This window comes from Miniopterus natalensis, chromosome 6 (genome assembly GCF_054644295.1).
Source record: "Miniopterus natalensis isolate mMinNat1 chromosome 6, mMinNat1.hap1, whole genome shotgun sequence".
In the NCBI taxonomy this organism is placed as follows: Eukaryota; Metazoa; Chordata; class Mammalia; order Chiroptera; family Miniopteridae; genus Miniopterus; species Miniopterus natalensis.
This window is the reverse complement of record NC_142086.1, coordinates 65,739,915-65,759,006: the sequence shown is the minus strand read 5'-3', so window position 1 is coordinate 65,759,006 and position 19,092 is coordinate 65,739,915. Positions and strand designations below refer to the sequence as shown.

The following is a 19,092-nucleotide window of genomic DNA, read 5'->3' as shown; positions in this document are numbered from 1 at the left end:
CCATAAGCTGATCATTGCAGAAGCATCTAATAGGTACATGGATGTTCGTTACAGTATTCTACTTTTAAAAAATTTTAATTTTGAAATAATTATATATTCATAGGAAATTCCAAAGAGAGGTCCATGTACCCTTTACCCTCCCTTAGTGTTGACATCTTATATAACTATAATTCAATAACAAAACCAGAAAATCTACATTGGTACCATCAAGAGAACTTATTTAGATTCCATCATTATACATACGCTCATTTGTGTGTATGTGCATGTGCGTGTGCGTGTGTGTGTGTGTGTGTGTGTGTAGGTCAATGCAGTTTTGTCACATGTAGCTTCATGTAGCCACCACCATAATCAAGATACAGAATTGTTCCATCACCACAGGTCCTCACTGTGTTATTCCTTTTAGTTACATCTACCACCTACTCCTCTCTCAACCCCTAAGCTGTTCTCCATGGCTATAATTTTGTTACTTCAAGAATGTTCTATAAATGGAATCATGTGTGCAACCTTGGGAAACCAGCCTACTGAAATCCACCGTGGTCAAAATGAATGCCGCGTCCGTGATCTTGGTCAAAGCATCTGAGCTCTTCCTCCAGTGAAGGTGGGAGAGTCCATCTTTTCATTCCTATTTCAGTGATCTCCGGAAGTCTGGTCACAGCACATAACAAGTGTCTAAACCATTGTCCACAATCCCGAAAAGTTGATGGCCAAAGGCTAATATCCAGCTCAGTCAGCTCTTTGAGCAGCCACACATTTTGGCAGAAGATGGCCCATCCTGCATCACAGACGCTGTCGTTATAGCTCAGGTCGAGATTCTGTAGCCTGGCCAGATGGCCTGTGTGTATTACTGATGCTGAAAAACAAAATCACTCTAATTGTTAAAATACAAGAATACTTTCTGTCATGGCTCTTTCCCACTTCCAATAACAACACAGAAGCTCCAGGATTGTAATGACAAGATTGGTAATTAGTAATGATTTGTTATTGGCTAGCTGTTTTATTTAGGGCATCTGAAATTACTTTACTAACAGATTTCCTCTCTGTGCATCCCATGACAACTTGAAAATGGATTTTTTTTCTCTTTCCAAAGCCCTACCCAAATAATATCTTTTTGTGAAGTTCCTGCTCTTTACTTCACTGGGGTCCCAGCTCTTCCTGCAAACTTTCTCTAATTAAATGTGAGGAACGATGGCTCATTGGGTTTAACTGAGGACCATTAGTAAATAGTTTTCTTGCTGTTTAATACTGTTTAATTGTTCATTGCTCACTCATTCTGTTATTCTTTAATCAATGATTATTTAACTGAGCACTTACAATGTGTAAAATATACCTGGATAATTTCTAATCCAACTGAGAGAACTCTAATACACAGAACAATTTTCTCTTTGAATAACACATATCACAGTACTACCTAGTTAATGGCACTTAATAAATAATAATTAATCATGAAGCTGTGAGAGGATAATGACTTCTATAAGAGGGGTTAGAGGAGACACCCAAGGCAAATAGTACATGATTTCTTTTTTAGTCAAAATGGATCATAGAGATGATATGAGTAGTGTAAAATCTCAGAGGTGCAAGGGCCTTTAAAGGTCTCCTCATTCAACCTCTAGATCAATGATCAGAGAAGAATCCCTTTTACAGCTTTTCTATGATGACCAGCCCGATTCTGCCTGAAGCACCCTTTCAGGTTGCCCCATAGAGTGAAGCAGCTCTCAGCAGGAGGATGCCCTTCCTTTGGGCCCCCATCTGCCTTCTGGTGACTTTCCCCCATTGCCCACCTCAGCTGCCTGAAACCTCAGCTCCTTCCTCGTGCTAGCCATGCAGTATTGGACAACAGTCAGGTCCCCTCAAATTTTCCCCTTTTAGGACTGAATGTGCCTTGATTTTTCAATCAGTTCTTGTATGTCATGGCTTCCAGACCAAGTGGGATGCTCCATTCCCATTACTTTCATTTCTAACAAGTTTGACTCCACAGTGCACTTGAGAGGTTAGCAGTATATACATTCAACAGCTGAACTCAGTCCCTAGATGTCCTTGTCGATGTGTTTCTCCCTTTCTGTCTTTCAGCCTTGCAACATTGCTCAGCATATCCTCAAGACCCAAGTAAGTGTTCAAGACAATGTGCATGACTTTTCAGAAAATTTTCTATTATGGAAATTTTGGAAACATATAAAAAGTTGACAGGAGAGTGAACCCTCATGTCTCCATAATTCAGCCTCAACAGTTATCTTCATTACACCCATCTTGGCTTATCTAGTCCCCTCCTTCAGCTGGCAACAGTCTAATGATGTCTATCTATGAGAAAGGATACCTGTATTTCAGTGATGATGATCAGCTTCCTGTTTAAATAAAGGCATTTATGTTAAAGAGTCAATATATTAAAAAATTAAGTAATAGTGCAGGTACCATGTGGATAGGGCAAAATCTGTAAAGGCAGTATGTAGATGACTGAAGTTCGGTTAGCACTGAGTTAAGAACACTCAAGGCTCTCGTGTGGGGAGGTATGGAGCTAGTCACTTGGCAGGAACCTCCCACCACCACATCTGTGTCTATTTTCCTTTATGAAACACCCTCCTGAGTTACCAGTCCATCAGATTCCAAATAATAAATTTCCCTCCACTGTCCTTTTGGTTTTAGAATTGCCCTTATTTGTTTTAACTAGATCCCTCCTGAGCAGGTGTCATGAGAAGGCAGGCTGCAAAGAGGGCCCCAGGCCTCACTGCCTTCTCCGCCTTCTCTGCCTCTTTCCCCCTGGGCTTGCTGGGCAGGCATACTGGGCTCTGCATGCCAGGACTGCTTTGGAACCCATAGATACAAACCCAGGAGAGCCATGTCCTCTGTCACCAGGGAACAGCTGCTCAGCCCCAGCACTCGAAGGGACGTTGAAAGCCTTAGTGTTTCCAGAAGCAGTTTCAGGTTGCCACCAACACACTTATTCCAAGAAAGGCTGAATACTTCCAGAGCAGGGAGGTGAATGGAGGCTTCAGCTAAAAGGAGAGCAATAAAAATAGTAATAATTTAGGCTTCCTTAGAGGTCATAAGCCTTGGATTTGAGGAACCCAGGCTAGGGCAACATGGGAACATAGCTGAGTTTCAGAAAGCTGTAGAGATTGTTCTCTCCTGCCTGAAATTCATGGCCTCAATTTATTTTGTCTATTTTTATTTGGGAGAAATGTTGGACACTTTAGGAAAATAAAGCTTGATTAAGTGGAATTCATTTCCTTCCTTCACATTTACGAAGGAGAAAACAGCAAAGAGTTTGGGCAGCTGGTCAAGATTTCCAATGACATGAGCAATGCTGGGAGCAGTACATGGCAAGGACCACGTCTGTGTGAGCTGAACAAAATACTTGAGCTGAAAATGGGGTCAAGAGTACCCTAAATATAGAATTTGGGGTAAATGATATGCATTTATTTCTAGTAACAGGTATTAATAAATAGCTACTTATTTTATTAATAGAATACATTTAATTAGTTAATAATAGCCCTTAACTGGTCCATAGTACAATTCATTTTTAAGGAAGTGTCAACTGACATAACACTTGGGAGGTAAGCGAGGAGGACTCTTTTTTCTTGTATTACAGGAAGCACCCGAATCCAGTCTCTAGTCTTGTGCACGTGTGCAAAAAGAGTTAACCTACCAGGCCCGAGACTGCTCTCCCTAGAAAGGCCTGCCTGCAAGCTTGGCCCTTGGCTGACATCTGGCAACTTAATTTGGAAGTGTTCCCACCATTCGCTGACTGATAAGGGTGCTTCACTGTGCCTACAGTGTTTGGGTACAAATAATATGATAGATGCGGGACACCAGCTTCCTTCTGTGAGTCTGGAATTTTGATCTGTGTCAGGTAGAGGGCACCTGAGTGGCCAAACCCCAATAAAAAGCCTGGACTTGAAGGTTCAGGAGACATTTCACACGTGTCATTATGACACGCTGGCGGAATGGAGTGTGTCCTGTGTGATTCTACAACCAGAGGACTTTTGGACACTTGTGCTTGGTTTCCCCCGGACTTCGCCCCGTACGCCTTTCCCTTTGCTGATTTGGCCTTATATCCCTCCATTGTAATAAATCTCAACATGAGTATGACCATATGCTGAGACCCGTGAGTTCTAGAGAAATCACTGAACGTAGTATGGGGGACCCCCACCAGGCCTCGTGCCCTTAGTGCTGGCTGCCTGGGACGTATGTTGAAGATATTCCAAAATCTCTTTGCCTCAAAATGTCTCCCTCTACTTGCTGGTTGGCAATGCTCTTGCCCTCAAAAAGGCAGAAATGTCAGATTTAGTAGACCCTTGATATAGGCTGGGCTGTCTCCATGACCTTCAGGCATGCCCAAAGTCCTGAGAGAGAACAACAAATCCTGTTGGGAAGTGGGTGCTAGACAGTCAGCTAAGCTCACAGGCTAGTAATTCCCTCTCTTTCCCCATCAGACAGCAATCCCAATTTATACTGGTGCCTCATTGAAATTACGTTACTATGGACATGGACCTCTGGAGTTGGTTATATTCACTTTAAATTTTAAATGTTAAATGTGCAAATGCCAGAGTTATTCATGTGCCCTTCAGAAAGCATATTTCCTGAAAAGAAGACAAATTAGTACTTAACACCTTTGCCTATGGCTGCGTCTTGGAATCTTGGAATAACGAAGTTCACGTGTAGGAAAAGAGAGACCCCCCCACTCCCCCAGGTGTTACTCTACCATGACTCCTGGGGGATTTTCTTACCAAGGGCAGTAAAAGTCTCCCTTTCCAAAGCACAGTTGTTGATTAGTAATGACTTCAGTGCTGGTAAAAATCGGAGCCTGCTGAGTAGGTTTTCAGAAGAGGTTCCCATCTTTTTGTTGGCAGATAAATCCAATTCTTGAAGACTTAAGAGTAAGGGGATAACCTGGGCTGTTAAAACAGCAACAGTGAAGTGGTTTAGGCTCCGGCTCACAAAGAGACTTCTGGGTGTTTGGTTCTCGCAATCTTCTTGATTGGCAAGTCCTGCCCTTCCTTAACACACTTACACACCACACAAACCAGCCACTCATCCCAGTACGCAGCCTGAGTTTTCCCACTTCCAAGCCTCTCTCCAAAGACCTTTGGAGACAGAGAACTGCGCTCTAATCCTGACTCTGCTACTGAAGAACTGTGTGATTTTGGACAAGTTACTTAACGTCTCTGAACTTCAGTTTCCTCAATAACAATAATAGCAATTTTACTTCATAGGGTCATTGATATCTATATATCTATATCTATATATCTATATCTATATCTATATATCATCTATATATCTATATCTATATCTATATCTATATCTATATCTATATCTATATCTATATCTATATCTATATCTATATCTATATCTAACTATGGTGCTCAGTGCAATGCCCAGCACACATCAACTGCGCAATTACTGTTCGATATTATTGTTCTTTTCTCAGTCTAAAAGTGGAAGGCAGCGAAATCAAGCAATCAGAACAGATGTCTGTTGGTAACAGCACTGGATTGGCTCCTGAGGGCCCCTGCAGTGTGAAAATGTTCTATCTTGGGATCTCGGTGGGGCTGGCTCACCTCAGGCCATCTAAGCTCTGGTCACAGTAACCCCTTGGTCACTATCACATTGCCCTATTTTATTTTCCTCACATCACCCCCATTATGTGGTTTTTGTTTGTGTGTTTGTCCTCTGTCCACCCTCACTGAGGGTGGATTCTGTGTGTAGGAACTGCTCAGTTCCCAGAGAGTGCATCAGAACCAGGAACGTCGGAGACACAAACCAACAAATAAACACAGAATTCTGAATTATGTAAGGGCAGGAGGACAGGAGAAAGAAAGGTGAAGGGAAGCCAAGCACTTGTGATCCCAACAGATGTAACAGTTACTCCCTCTTTGAACCCCCACAGCACTTTGTAGTTCACCATGTAATTTGGATATTTATTGGTTTATTACTATCCCTACCAGACTGAAGCCCCTTGACTGTGAATTTTCCTAAGCCCACAACACTGTACCTAGTACAATCAGATGATTAATCAATAGTTGTTGGCTAAATGATCTATAATTCCATTTCTTTGGAGCTGTCTAGAATGATTAGATAAAAGAACACTTAATTTAGAAAAAAACACAATTATTTAACATCATAAGGTATTATGTTTTTAGTACATAATACATCAACAGGATGTATTTTAATTTCCATCTTTTCAAAATTAAGCAGAAGAACAATGCAATTTGCTACAGCTTCTAAATAATCATTAGTTTCCCAGGGCCATTCACCCATGTTGCTGGCCATGAATCTAGATAAGAGAGGCTAATCTCTCTGTTATATTAGAGGTAACAGTTGAGGTCCTCTAGCAGCTGAATCTTCCTCTGAGCAACAAGATGAGATGTGGTATTCATGTTGTTCAGTCATACCAAGGGAGATTTATTATTTGGAATCTGATGGACTGGTAACTCAGGAGTGTTTCTCCCAGGTATGACTTCATAAAGCTCTCCTGGAGCTCGGGATAAGAGCCTAAGAAATACCTAAACAGGTCTAAAAGACGTTAAACCTCAAAACCTATTTTGCTGTTTTCCTCCCCAAATTGTACTAAACACAACTAAAAATTTCCTTTTATTGTTGTTCATTGGGTCATTAATTCATTCAATCACATATTCAACAAACATTTACTGGGTGCCCACTATGTGCCAGCCCCTGTGTTTGAGCAAAGGGAAGATGGTGAAGGAGACACACCCCTACCTGGGAGGAACCCATGATCTGGAGAGAGCTCAAGGGCAAAGGCCCCAGGGACAGAGCGTAGCTGGTGTGCCTGAAGATCAGCACAGAAGGTGTGGCTGGAGTATTGTCAGTGAGAGGAGGGGGCAGAGAATGAAGCCAGAGTGAAAGAGGAAGAGGGCGACCATTTAGTCTCTTGTGATAATCTAGGCATAAGATGACTGTGTAGTAAACCAGGGTAGTAGAGGTCTAGAAGGTGAGCTGCGATCAGATTCTGGATGTATTTTGAAGGTTTATTGTGGTTACAGTTGGAATAAAACCCTTAATCTCAAGGCTATGCTTGCTGTGTGTTATGGGAAACTGCACTGATACATTACATGTTATAGTAATAACAGGACTATGTCAGGGGTAGAAGTGTAATACCTGAAGTTATAATGGACACCTGTTATGTACCACCTCGCTGACTTTTCCATAACTTCGTTTGTATCTAAGTGACTTAACTTACTTGTTAGTCTGAAAGCCTCAGCACCCTTCACTTTGACTTTCTGTCTGCATCCTTCCCTGTGATAAACTTGGTGACACCAACAGATTTCGTTTCTAAACAACATAAATCCAAAATGTTCTCCTTCAAGTGCCATGTCTATCATTTATAGACATGTATAGGAGAAATTTATTTTACTTTATTTTTTTAATCCTCACCTGAGGATATGTTTTGTTTTGTTTTTATTGATTTTATAGAGAGAGGAAGGGGGGGAGGGAGAGAGAAAGAGAAACATCAATGTGAGAGAAACATTGATTGGTTGCCTCCCATACTCACCTTCACCAAGGATTGAACCCACAACCTGGTATTGCCCAGGGGGATTGAACCCGCAACTTTTTGGTATATGGGATGACCTTCCAACCAACTGATTCACTAACATTTAATGGGCACTTAATACATGCCAAATACTATATTGGAGCATTCACCGAACTTTTATGATTTGAGCCTCCCTGTGACTTCATAAATAGTAAGTTTAAGGGTATACCTCAAATTTGCCAAGTTTCTAAACATATGTCAAGGCCCCAGTGTCCTTCCTTGGCTCTGCAGCACACACTTACTCAGGGACACCACGTCGCCTGCTGTTAGTGAGCACTGGTGAAGGTCCAGGACTTGCAGGTGCTCCAGTGTGGCCACCTGAGCTGATGAGTCTTCAAAACCTCCACCCAGTTCCTTATTGCAGGAAAGGTCAAGTTTCCTCAGATTATGCAAGAATCTAAAAGCAGCATCTACAAAGAAAGTAAAATCCCATTCTGACATATCACAAGGTGGAAGGAGGGCATGGAGCAGGGAAGGGCACAGATGCACAGAAGGGAGACTGAGAAAATACGCTCAGAAAAATGCCAAGACAGAGGAATAACTGTAGACTGTAGACTCCTTCCCATCTATCCCTCTTTGGATTTGACAATGACCTCAAACACACAATGGTTCTGCCACTAATGGTTCTCCTACTGCACTTGAGTTTTGGCATTTTCATAGAGTCCTTTACTCAAACTGCCAGTGAGAAGGATATCACGGGCTCCGTACATAGAAGGGAAAACTTCATTTCCTTTCACATTCCCCTTTAATGTGGATGCTCTATATAGGAAATACATTTTAACTATGGATACCACTGAAGCCATTCTTTCTATCAGTACCAATTCCTTACTGCTGAGCATAAAATAATGCTGACATTTTCAAAAGTAAGAGACAATGGAGTGCTTTAATAGCACAGAAACTTGTATTTTGCCCAGTATCTATCAAACCTAAAATATCCTGGTTTTTTCATATTCATCCATTTTAAAAGGTTATTTTTATGATCATGAAAGTATATGCCAGTGAGTAAAAGAAAATACATCAGACATAAAGAAGATTTAAGTTACCCGTATCTTATTCCTCAGCATAAGCACAGTTTATATGTTTTTCCTAATAGTTAAAAAAAATTAAATATATATATATACATAAAAACATAATATATGTGTATATAAAGTTTAGCCATTGCTAGCTTACCCAATGATTTGACACTCTTCTGTGATAATCCACATGACTGTAGCTTTAGTACTTTCAGATTTGAGGCACTTTTTAATCCCTGAGCAATACTGTTTAGACTGCCACCGATGTTTCTGTTAATGGAAAGATCAAGTACTTCAAGGTTTTGCAGCAGAGGTAGCAGCTGACCTGGAAGGAAGGAAATCCGAACAAAAAGAGTAACTCAGGAGAAACGCAGGTGTGGGAGCTGGGGAGGCAGGAGCAGAGTGCAGCCTCGCGGGGCCCAGCGATGGAGTGAGCCACTCTTTCAGTTCAGGGTGAAGAGAAAACGGCCAACTTTGACTCCAGTCGTGGGTGTCTTCACATTCTTGTTTTTTTGGAAAGGACTCTTCCAAACTCCACTTACCCACAAACACCCCATCTTCTGATGTGAGGGCGCAGTCCACAAGCTCCAGCCTCTGTATATTGCTCCCTGCTTGGAACTTCTGGCAGATCAGAGGCAAGTTTCCTCCTACATTACTGTTCCAGGACAAATTCAGCTCTTCAAGGTTAGGTATCACTTTAAGTGCTTCTCCTGTGACAAAGTGGCCCAAAGATTGATCACTGGTCCGCAAAATAGAGAATCCATTTCAAAATGAGTCCAACCATTATTTATGGAGTATCGAAGCACCGCCAGGTACTAGTTAGGTGCAGAGAGGAAGAAAAGGGCCCAGTTCCTGCCACTCCCAGCAGGGAGAGCTTCTATATTTACAGGCACAGTATATATACTACTCCTTCCAACGTCCTGAAGCCATAAGCTAACTTAATTGAGGTTCTGCTTCTGTTTAAACCATTTCTTTTAGTTGAAAAATCTTGTTTTGATAAATTTTTTAAAATGGAAGTGGAAAAATAGAAGAGATTATTTTGGAATTGGTGAAGAATTTAATTATTACCTACTTCAACTCTATCTTACAGATTAGGTAACAGACCCAGAGTGAGCCAGTTTTACAATGATCTCCATTTATTTTTTTAAATTTATTTTTTATTTTAAAAATATATCTTTATTGATTTCAGAGAGAGGAAACGAGAGAGAGAGAGAGATAGAAACATCAATGATGAGAGAGTCATTGATCGGCATGCCCTCGACTGGGGATCAAGCCCACAACCTGGGCATGTGCCCTGACCGGGAATCGAACCCCGATTGCCTGGATCCTAGGTCGATGCTCAACCACTGAGCCACACCTAGCCAGGCACAATGATCTCCATTTAAACTCCATGAGGGCAGGTACCTGGTTGGCCTTGTTCCCTTCTCTATCCTGGAAATTAGCACAATGCAAGGTACAGGTTACACAGCTCTGTAGAATTTACACTAGTGCTCAACACCACATTACATCATGTGCATTGCCTCATGCACAGTACACTCATCCAGGAGCATCGAGGGTGGGGTGACCCAGATAGTTTGCCCTCGAGAGTCAGGCTGCAAAGATACTTTAAGTGAAGTCTTTTAAGGGAAGCTTTCATCATACCCAGTGCTCGAACATCATCCACGGTAAGTCTGCAACTACCCAGCCTCAGGCTTTTTAACTTGCTGACAAGATGCATTTGCTCAGTGATTGAATGGAGGGTTCCACCTACAAGATCATTCCAAGAAATGTCCAGTGTTTCCAAGTCCGGGAGAAAAGGCAGCAAAGCAACTAGACGTGAACAAAAGAAAACACAGATTTGCATATGCAATTTGCGATATGTAGTAAACAGAATATAGTTTTGCACTGTAGGAGAATAGCGGGGACGAGGGCATGTGGCTCTCTCAGGGATCTCTCGACCGTACAATCAGAGAGATTGTGCATTTACATTTCCTATTTCTTGGGATGTTTTCTATTTTTTCCAAATAATTTCACTCTGAAAATGCAGTGGTGTCTCCATAAGATTTCATAAGATCTTCTTTACTGCAGAGGAAATGGTAATCCCATTACCACCACTGTCTCTGTGATGTGTATACTAGTCCTCGTAATTCGCAAAACCCTCTGACACCCATCACCCAGTCATTCTATTAGATTCTCAGGCTGGTGGCCTGGGGGCTGCTCTCTGGGCCAGGATTGCTGAGGTTGCAGGTGCCTATTGCCTTTTTTTTTTTTTTAAAGTCTTGATGACTTGGGCATCACCACCTTAAAAAGCTGCTGTAATGCTTAAATGGGTAACATATGGACACTTAGACTGGCACAAAGCCCAACTGGAACCTTCTCTGAGTCTCTGCTATTGCTTATTAAAATTGAAGTTGCCCTCTGTGAAAAAGATCCTCCAAGGCCATCTTTATCTCCTGAAGCAACAAGACTTTTGAGTGGAAATGCCAACACAGAGGCGGTAAAGCATCTTTGCCTTTAAATATCTGTCTTGAATGTTAAAGTGGTGGCAATAGTCGAAATGGCATGCTGAGCTTCTACACTTACAGGCACAGCAGCTCCAGCCTTCTGAAATTCTGAGGTTATGTTTACGAGTGGAAAATTGTTTTCTTTTCACCAGCATTCAAAGCACATTAGCAATTTCATCTTGTTCACAATGATCCTAACTTTATAAAAGCATAAGTCTATTGAACATATTAAGAAGGGGGGGAAAAAGAAAACCAGAGCTCCTGGGATCCACTCTCAGGGATTACTGTTCAGTGGATTTGGGTTGGACTCAAGTGCCTGCATTTCTTCTACAGGCTCTACAAGTGATTCCGACACACGGGCATTTGAGAACCACAGGCATGGTTAGAGTTCGCTCTTAGAGAACTGTCCCAGTGATAATGGCATGGATTTTAATTAAAACAGCCAAGGACTCCTCATTCAAAACACATTTCTTTTGATACGTCTCTATCGGTAGACACATCTAATTTGATTAAAGGCTTGATTTAAAGTATCTGAGAAAAAGGGTGGGGATGGTGGCGATGGTGGCGCAGACACAGGGCTCTTCACAGTTAGACTCCTGCTTCGGTGTAACAAAGGGTAGTGATACATTTGTGTACAAAAAGTGTAAGCAACTATTGCTCAGTACCCCTTTAAATTCCCAAGAAAGCTCAGTTTTACCGCTGAGTTTCATAGGTTCGTATCATAGGCAAGAACAGATGTTTTTCAGGGAGCCTGAGGCAGTCAGTAGGGAGGCAAAAATGCTCAGGAAAAACAAACAAATGAACTTCCTCAGCTCAAATCTTTGAAGCTCAAGGAAGGATAAATCAACTTGTGTTTAAAAAAATTAGTGGTGCAGCTGCTGTTTCTGAGTAGCCTGGGGCCACCCTGCAGACCTTGGGTTACCAAGTGAGCAATGAGTGCGTTTTGCCTGCCCATTTCAACCTACAGGCCCCAGGGTCCTCTCTGTGCAAAGTCAACTGCATACAGACCCAGCTCCCTCACATCCGCTGTGGTTAATCCGCAGTTGTTCAGATCCAGACACTTGTCGACAGCCTTCTCTCCCAGCTTCTGCAGGAACTGCTCGTTTTTCTCCATCCGGCATCCCACTTCCATTTCTGAAGCGAGAGGCTCAGCTACATTATCAGAATAAAGAAAAATTTGCTGATTATGACATAGAATTAAAGATGCATAATGATCACACTAAAACAAGTGAAAAGACGGAAGCAACCCTGACCTGGTCCCTGGTGAAACATTTCCCAGGGACAAAACCTCTGTTCCTGCCTCCGGGAGCTCAGCACCACTCCCGTGACCCTTTCCTTACAAAGGAGCCTGAGGAACCTCAGTGGCTTTTCTGTCATGGCCTGACCTGCGCTTCTCAGCATACAGACAGAGTGGCGTTCCTGAGGAAGAAGTACTGTAAACTCGATAGCGCAGCGTTTAAGGCGGGTGCCGCTGGGAAGACGCACACGTAGCTTTGGCGAATGCAGCTGCTGGGCCAAGCAGGTGTTTGCCTCCTAACCCAGAGGCGAGCTTCGGACGGCTACAGAGCGCGTGAGAGAAACACTTGCTGCTCGTTCCCTCCACCATTCGGAAGACGAATCCTGATAGCACAGCACCTGGGGAAGCTTTTGTATTTTCTGAGCTCCTGTGGAGAATACATTCAGAAAGCCTCTTTTTTCCTTTTTACTAGAAACTACTTATGAGGCACCTCACCGGGTTCCTCTGTTATAACACTATACTAACGTGATATCACTAAAGTAATAAAGAAGCTCTAATTTTATTGAGTACCTGTTATGTATCAGTGCTTCACCTATAGCATGTGCCAGCATTTAAGTCACATGTAAGACACATTATACTTTCATAAGGAGAAATAAATATGCATGTACTGACAGTGACTTTAAAGAGGTTTTGTAAGTGACAGTGTACAATTTAAAACATATACAAAGAATATGCTGGAATCCAATTAGAAGACATGTTATGAATATCAGTAATGTTCTACTAACCCTGACAAAAAACTATAAAAGGACATAACTAAAAATATATACATATATATTGGTAACAGTGAATATTAAAAGGTAGTAGGGTTACAGTAGCAATAAATTTAGACTAAAATATTAGCAAGGATAATGAAGACTCCATCTCTCCTCCACAGGATGTGTGGTTTTTAAAATTTATCCTTATTGTTGAAAGTATTACAGGTATCCCCCTTTTTGCCCCCATTGATCCCCTCCACCCCACATCTGCCCCATCCCCCAGGCCTTCTCCACACTATTATCTGTGTCCCTGGATTATGCAAATATGCATATAAATTCTTTGATTAATCTCTGCCCACCCCCATCTGCCCGCTGAGATTCATCAGCCTGTTCCATGCTTCTATGTCTCTGGATCTATTTTGTTCCTCAGTCTGTTTTGTTTATTAGATTCCACGTATGAGTGAGATCATGTAAAACTGAATCAGGAAGAATCAGAAAACCTGAATAGGCTAATAACAACTGATGAAATCGAAGCAATAATAAAAAAAACTCCCAGAAAACAGAAGCCCTGGTCTGGACAGCTTCACAGGGGAACTTTCTAATTCTTTAAGTTGTAGGGTTAATTTACTAAAATTGTTTCTTGCTTTTGAGGTAGGCCTGTAGTGCTATGTGTTTGAATGTTTTTGAGTGTTTTTACTGTAATTGATTGCTAATTTCATGCCATTGTGATCTGAGATGCTTGATATGATTTCACTCTTCTTGAACTTGCAGAGACTTGTTTTGTGTTCTAACATGTGGCCTATCTTTGAGCATGACCCATGTGGACTTGAGGAGAATGTCTATTCTGCAGCTTTGAGGTGAAGTGTTCTGTAAATATCAATTAAATCCATCTGATCTAGTGTGTCATTTAGGGTCATTGTTTCTGTATTGACTTTTTGTCTGGAAGATGTATCCAGTGAAGTCAGTGGGGTGTTAAAGTCCATGACTATGACTGTATTGCTGTTGATCTCTCTCTTAAAGTCCTTAAGGTTATTATTGATAGGTCCTTATTTATTGCCATTTTAATTCTTTATGCCTATGTTTCTCTCTCTATTTCTTATTATTATTACAACAGTCCCTTTAACATTTCTTGCAATGTTTCTGTTTCTACTTCTAATTACAGCAGTCCCTTTTACAATTCCTACAATGCTGGTTTGGTGGTGATAAACTCCTTAGGCCTTTTTTTCTGGGAAGCTCTTTATTTCACCATCTATTTTGAATAATAGCCTTGCTGGATAGAGTAGTCTTGGTTTCAGATTCTTGTTTTGTATTACCTTGAATACCTCATTTATTCCCTCCTGGCCTGTAGAGTTTCTGATGAGAAGTCAGTTGGCAACTTTATGGAAACTCCTTTATGGGTAACAGATTGCTTTTCTCTTGCTGCCTTTAATATTCTCTCTTTGTCTTGAATTTTTGGCATTTTAATTATGATGTGTCTGGGTGTGGGCCTTTTTGGATTCTTCTTGCTTGGGGCTCTCTGTGCCCCCTGAACTTGTGTGCTTTTTCCTTGACCAGGTTAGGGAAGTTTTTTGCCATTATTTCTTCAAACAGGTTCTCTAATCCTTGCTTACTTTCAATCTCCCCTGGCACACCTGTGATGCAAATATTATGTTTCATGTTGTCCCACAGTTCCCTTAGACTGTCCTGTTTTTTAATTGTTTTTTTCTTTTTGGATCTCTGATTGAGTGGGGTTTTTCTACCCACAGGGTGTCATTTATTTTCTATTTTTATGAAAGCCACTATAGGGTATGCATCTTTGCTGGTATAGTTGGTGTTGCCACATTCCACCAGTAGGGGACAGCACCTCACAGCATTTTACCTCTTTATTCAGGTCTTCAATCTTCATCATGGCATGTGGATACAAGGTATTTTATTTTGGGTAGGGTTGCCAGATTTAGGAAAAACAAAATCAGCATGTACAATTACATTTAAACTTCAGGAAAACAAGGAATCATTTAGTAAAAGTATGTCCCAAATATTGCATTTATTTTACCTGGCAACCTTAATTTTGGGTATAAGAGAGGAGAGCTATGGATGAGAGATGGGGAGAGACTGCCTCTTACATGCCAGTGAGTAGAGAACATTTTGTTTAAACATAATGCAAGGAGCCACAGTTATACTATTTCTTAGATTTGGAAATTGAGTTCTGTTAATTACTAAGTAGCAGAGTCAGAATATGAACCCAGAATAGTCTGCTCCAAAGTCCATTATGTGTGTATTTTAAATTTTTTGTGTTAAAAAAATTTCTATAGATGGTATCCTATTCTTTTTTTTTTTTATCTCCATAGGCTCAACCTAAAATGATGTTCAAGTTCCAGCCCCACCAATTCTTTTTCTTTGTTTTCTTCTCAAGCTACTGTCTTGTTAATCATTTTCTTCACTGTCAAATGTTTGGAAAGAGTGATTTGTACTTGCTCCTCCCACTTCTTCATCACATTTACCAATTAACTTGCTACATCTCACCTATCCAAGTAAATTGTTTCTCAAAAGTTACCAACAATGACCTACCAACTGACAGATTCAGAAACCTTTTCTCAGACCACATCTAATGTGGGTGCTCTGTAATGTTTAACATGATTGGCAAGTCCAAGACAGCACAGTTGGAAGATCTGGTTGAAATTGTGGGTCCACGGGGTGATCAAATCACTTAACTTCTCTGAGCCTTAGTTTATGCATCTGTAAAATGAAGACTATACTTCCTGCCCAGTTCCTTTCTCAGGAGAATAGTGACTTAATTTACTGGGGCCTCCCAGGGAGATGGGACTCTGTAGAGTCTTTTACATGAGAAGTACTTGGTAAATATTTGTTGAATGAACAAATAATTGAATGAATAAATGAGTGAGTGAATGAATGAATGACTATTAGTTTCTTAGTTTCTAGTTACAAAAATAAATCAACATGATAAATCTTTCTCAAAACACCTGCATATGAATATGAGTACCAACTTATAAGACCCCTGGACATCTCTTCACAGACCATGTATTTCTTTTTAACTATGAAATCCTTTCTTTGAAGAATATTTTATATCACAGCTCAATAATAAAACTGATGAGTCAGAGTTGTTACAGGTCAGCTGAGGTGGGGAACTGGAGGGTACAAAGTGATCACACATGAGCAGTCTGTGGAGGGATCAGGACCTTTTCCAGGCTGCTTTACTGCAGAACAGAGCTCTTGCATCTCCATCCAGGTGATTCTGTGAGCTAAACAGTATTTCTCATTAAGCCCTTTTCCAACTTAAATCTGCAAGAGTTGGTTTCTATTGTTTACTACCAAGAATCCCAGTGTTTTCATAAAATATTATTAGGTTTGTAACAAGATAACAAGTTTCTATTTTCAAGGAGTTACCTGTCTAATGGAGTAGACAGACAAGAAAGCCACAGTCACAATACAGAGGAGAAGTGCAATGGTGGAGGTGTGCAGAGTGTGACAGGAAGTACCTCTGGTCTGGTGGGTGGGTCTTGGCAAGCTTTCAAGAGAAAGTAGTGCATGATTTGCATCTTAAAGGACCAATGGGAGTCAGCCATGTGGGTGGATGTGAGGAAGGGGTAAAACAGAGGAGGGGTGCAGAGGGAGGATGGTGACACAAGGGAAGGTCTTTCTTCTAGACATCCAACTTGGGGAAACATGGCCAGTTTAAGAAGCTGCAACTAAATCAGAATGTCAGGAGTAGAGCATGACCATAAGACTGAGGGAAGGCAGAGGTCATGAACAGATAGCCAACTGATCAACACCACCACCTTGAAGACCATTCTTGTGAGCATAGACTTTTTCTTCCAGGCAACAAGGTCTCAGTGAAGAATTTTTAAGCAGGTGAGAGATATCATCATATCTGTGGCTTAGAAAGAGCATCTGATGGCAGTGTAGAGGAAAGAGAGCAAGACCAGAGACAGAGAAACCAGATAGGAAGCTGTCGCAGTGGTCCAGGAAAGAGACAAGAACCAGAATAGCAATGGAGAGGAGGATCCAGGTCCAAGGGCCAAGAATTAACATGACTCCAGGAGTCACTGCATTTTGAGAGAAATGGAAATAGAGCAGCCACGAATGGCTTCAGCAGCCAATGTTTACCAGCAGGGATAACCAGCTGCCTGGTCTTGCACTGCTGACTTCATCATGGTTTCAGGCATTCATTAACCATGTTCCTGGAGCTCCAAACCATACTTTAACAATTTTCTGGTAGAGATTGTCTTCCTTTAGCAGTAGACTTCAACTTTCTCTTTACAAAAATATGTTTGAAATACATCTAACCTACTTACAAGTAACATGATATTATTTTTGGTATTTAATACAAATAATCTGATGGAAGTGACAGTAGGAATAAATAAAACAAGATTGGCCATGGGCTGATCATTGTTAGAGAGAGGTGATCATGGGGACTCATACTGTTCTCTTTCCTTTTGCACATGTTTGTATAAAAAGCTTAAAATGTTTTTAAAATACACTTAACCTAATTGATAATAAATTTATGGCATTGTATATGCCATCATATTGCCAAATAATATGATTCCAACTTTGGAGAGAGATTTGGCAATATTTATTTTCATAACCCTCAAATTTGTAATCTCTGTTCTGGGAATTTGCCCTTTAAAAAATCATGAAATTTCATGAAACAGAGAATAAGAGAGAGGGAAAGCCAAAGATAATCACTGAAGGGCAATAAAAAAAATTTATTAAGTAACTATGGCATATGCATGTAATGGAGTATTATGCAACTGTTAAAATTATGTATAGGAACAATATGAAGCAATGTAGAAATTGAGCAGTATAATATGTTCCAGAAGTAGGATCACTGCTTCATTTAACTCAAGAGGGATTTGTAAGCCTTTATAACGGCAAAAGATGCCTGTTCTGGCCCCCAGCTACCTCACTGACTTGTCTCTACTACTCTCCCTCTCCCTACCTCTCACCCTGCCTCAGCATCGTGGACTTCCTGACTCCCTCTCAAACACTCCAGGCTCAGTCTCACCTTGGGCCTTCGCATTTACAGTTCTCTTTGCCTGGAAAGCTATTCCCACAAATATCTATGTGGCTGGCTTTACTCATTCATTCTACGTAGCTGACTTTATTCAGATCTCTGCTCCAAGGCCACCAAGTGAGAGGCTCCTTCCCTCCAACCCTGTCTAAAATAGCCTCTCCACCCCAACATTCTCTGCTTAACCTACTCTACTTTTTATGTCACTTATCAGCACTGAAATCGTATCTACATTTGGTTCTTCATTTACATAAGGTCTTGTTTTTCATCGCTGTATTTTGAACACTTACAAAATAGAGTTGCAGGCACATAGTAGGAACTCAGTTAATGGTTTTGACCTGCTGACTGACCATAAATGCATGCACATGACAAAATACTAAGAAGAATCATGAAGAAATTATCATTTGTGTTAACATGAAAGGAAATCGGGTATTTTCTCTATACCTTTCTGTAGTATTATAGTATTTTTGACAATTTAAAAGTAAAATTAGCCAAGTATCTAAAGTATTTAAGTAATATAATAAGTGTTTAGACAGAGACTCATATTAGGCTTAGTTTAATCCAATGATCTCTTTAGGGGAAGACATTATTCTAAAAAATAAAGAACGGAGAGCAGTCAGGAGTTTACCAGTGTCTACTGGGGCAGTCGTCTGTGTCTCATCGCTGGGCTGGGAATCAGTTGTTTTAAGGTCATTGCTCTCTTTTCTGCTTCCAGCTTTGGAGGACCTGAGTTTTGAGCCCCTGAGGAATTTGTTGACAAATGAAGTCTGGGGTTTAGTTTCTCCATCTGAGGAACTTTTCTTCCTTGTCTGACTCATGGTCAAGTGAAGGAGGTCTTTCTCAATAAGACATCTTCTTGTTGTTTTCTGTTTTCTAGGATTTCTGAGAAGAAAATAAGACTGTTAAGCCTGGGTGGAATCAGAACTTCCCTTTACGAGCTTTTATTTCCCCCTTTCCTTCTGTTTTTATTGCTGGTAATGTTTAACATAAAAATAAGACTGATGTAACCCAGGATCTAGGAACCAACAGATGGTAGCAGATGTAAATCGAAGA

At 40.9% G+C, this 19,092-nt stretch overlaps 1 protein-coding gene across 2 annotated transcripts; it reads right to left on the bottom strand.

The window, feature by feature from the left end:
* Window positions 1-477: 477 nt before the first annotated feature.
* On the bottom strand, window positions 478-18,857 carry LRRC31 (leucine rich repeat containing 31). 2 transcript variants are annotated; one of them, XM_016202987.2, is made up of 9 exons: window positions 18,668-18,857; window positions 12,048-12,191; window positions 10,198-10,365; window positions 9,099-9,266; window positions 8,714-8,881; window positions 7,786-7,953; window positions 4,722-4,889; window positions 2,820-2,987; window positions 478-850 (listed from the first exon to the last, which is right to left on the bottom strand). In XM_016202987.2, the coding sequence occupies exons 1-9, from the start codon at window positions 18,855-18,857 to the stop codon at window positions 519-521; spliced, it is 1,674 nt and encodes a 557-aa protein (XP_016058473.2). In that variant the 3' UTR covers window positions 478-518. The 2 variants fall into 2 exon arrangements, with proteins under 2 accessions (XP_016058473.2, XP_016058474.2); XM_016202988.2 differs by lacking the exon at window positions 10,198-10,365.
* Window positions 18,858-19,092: the final 235 nt, after the last annotated feature.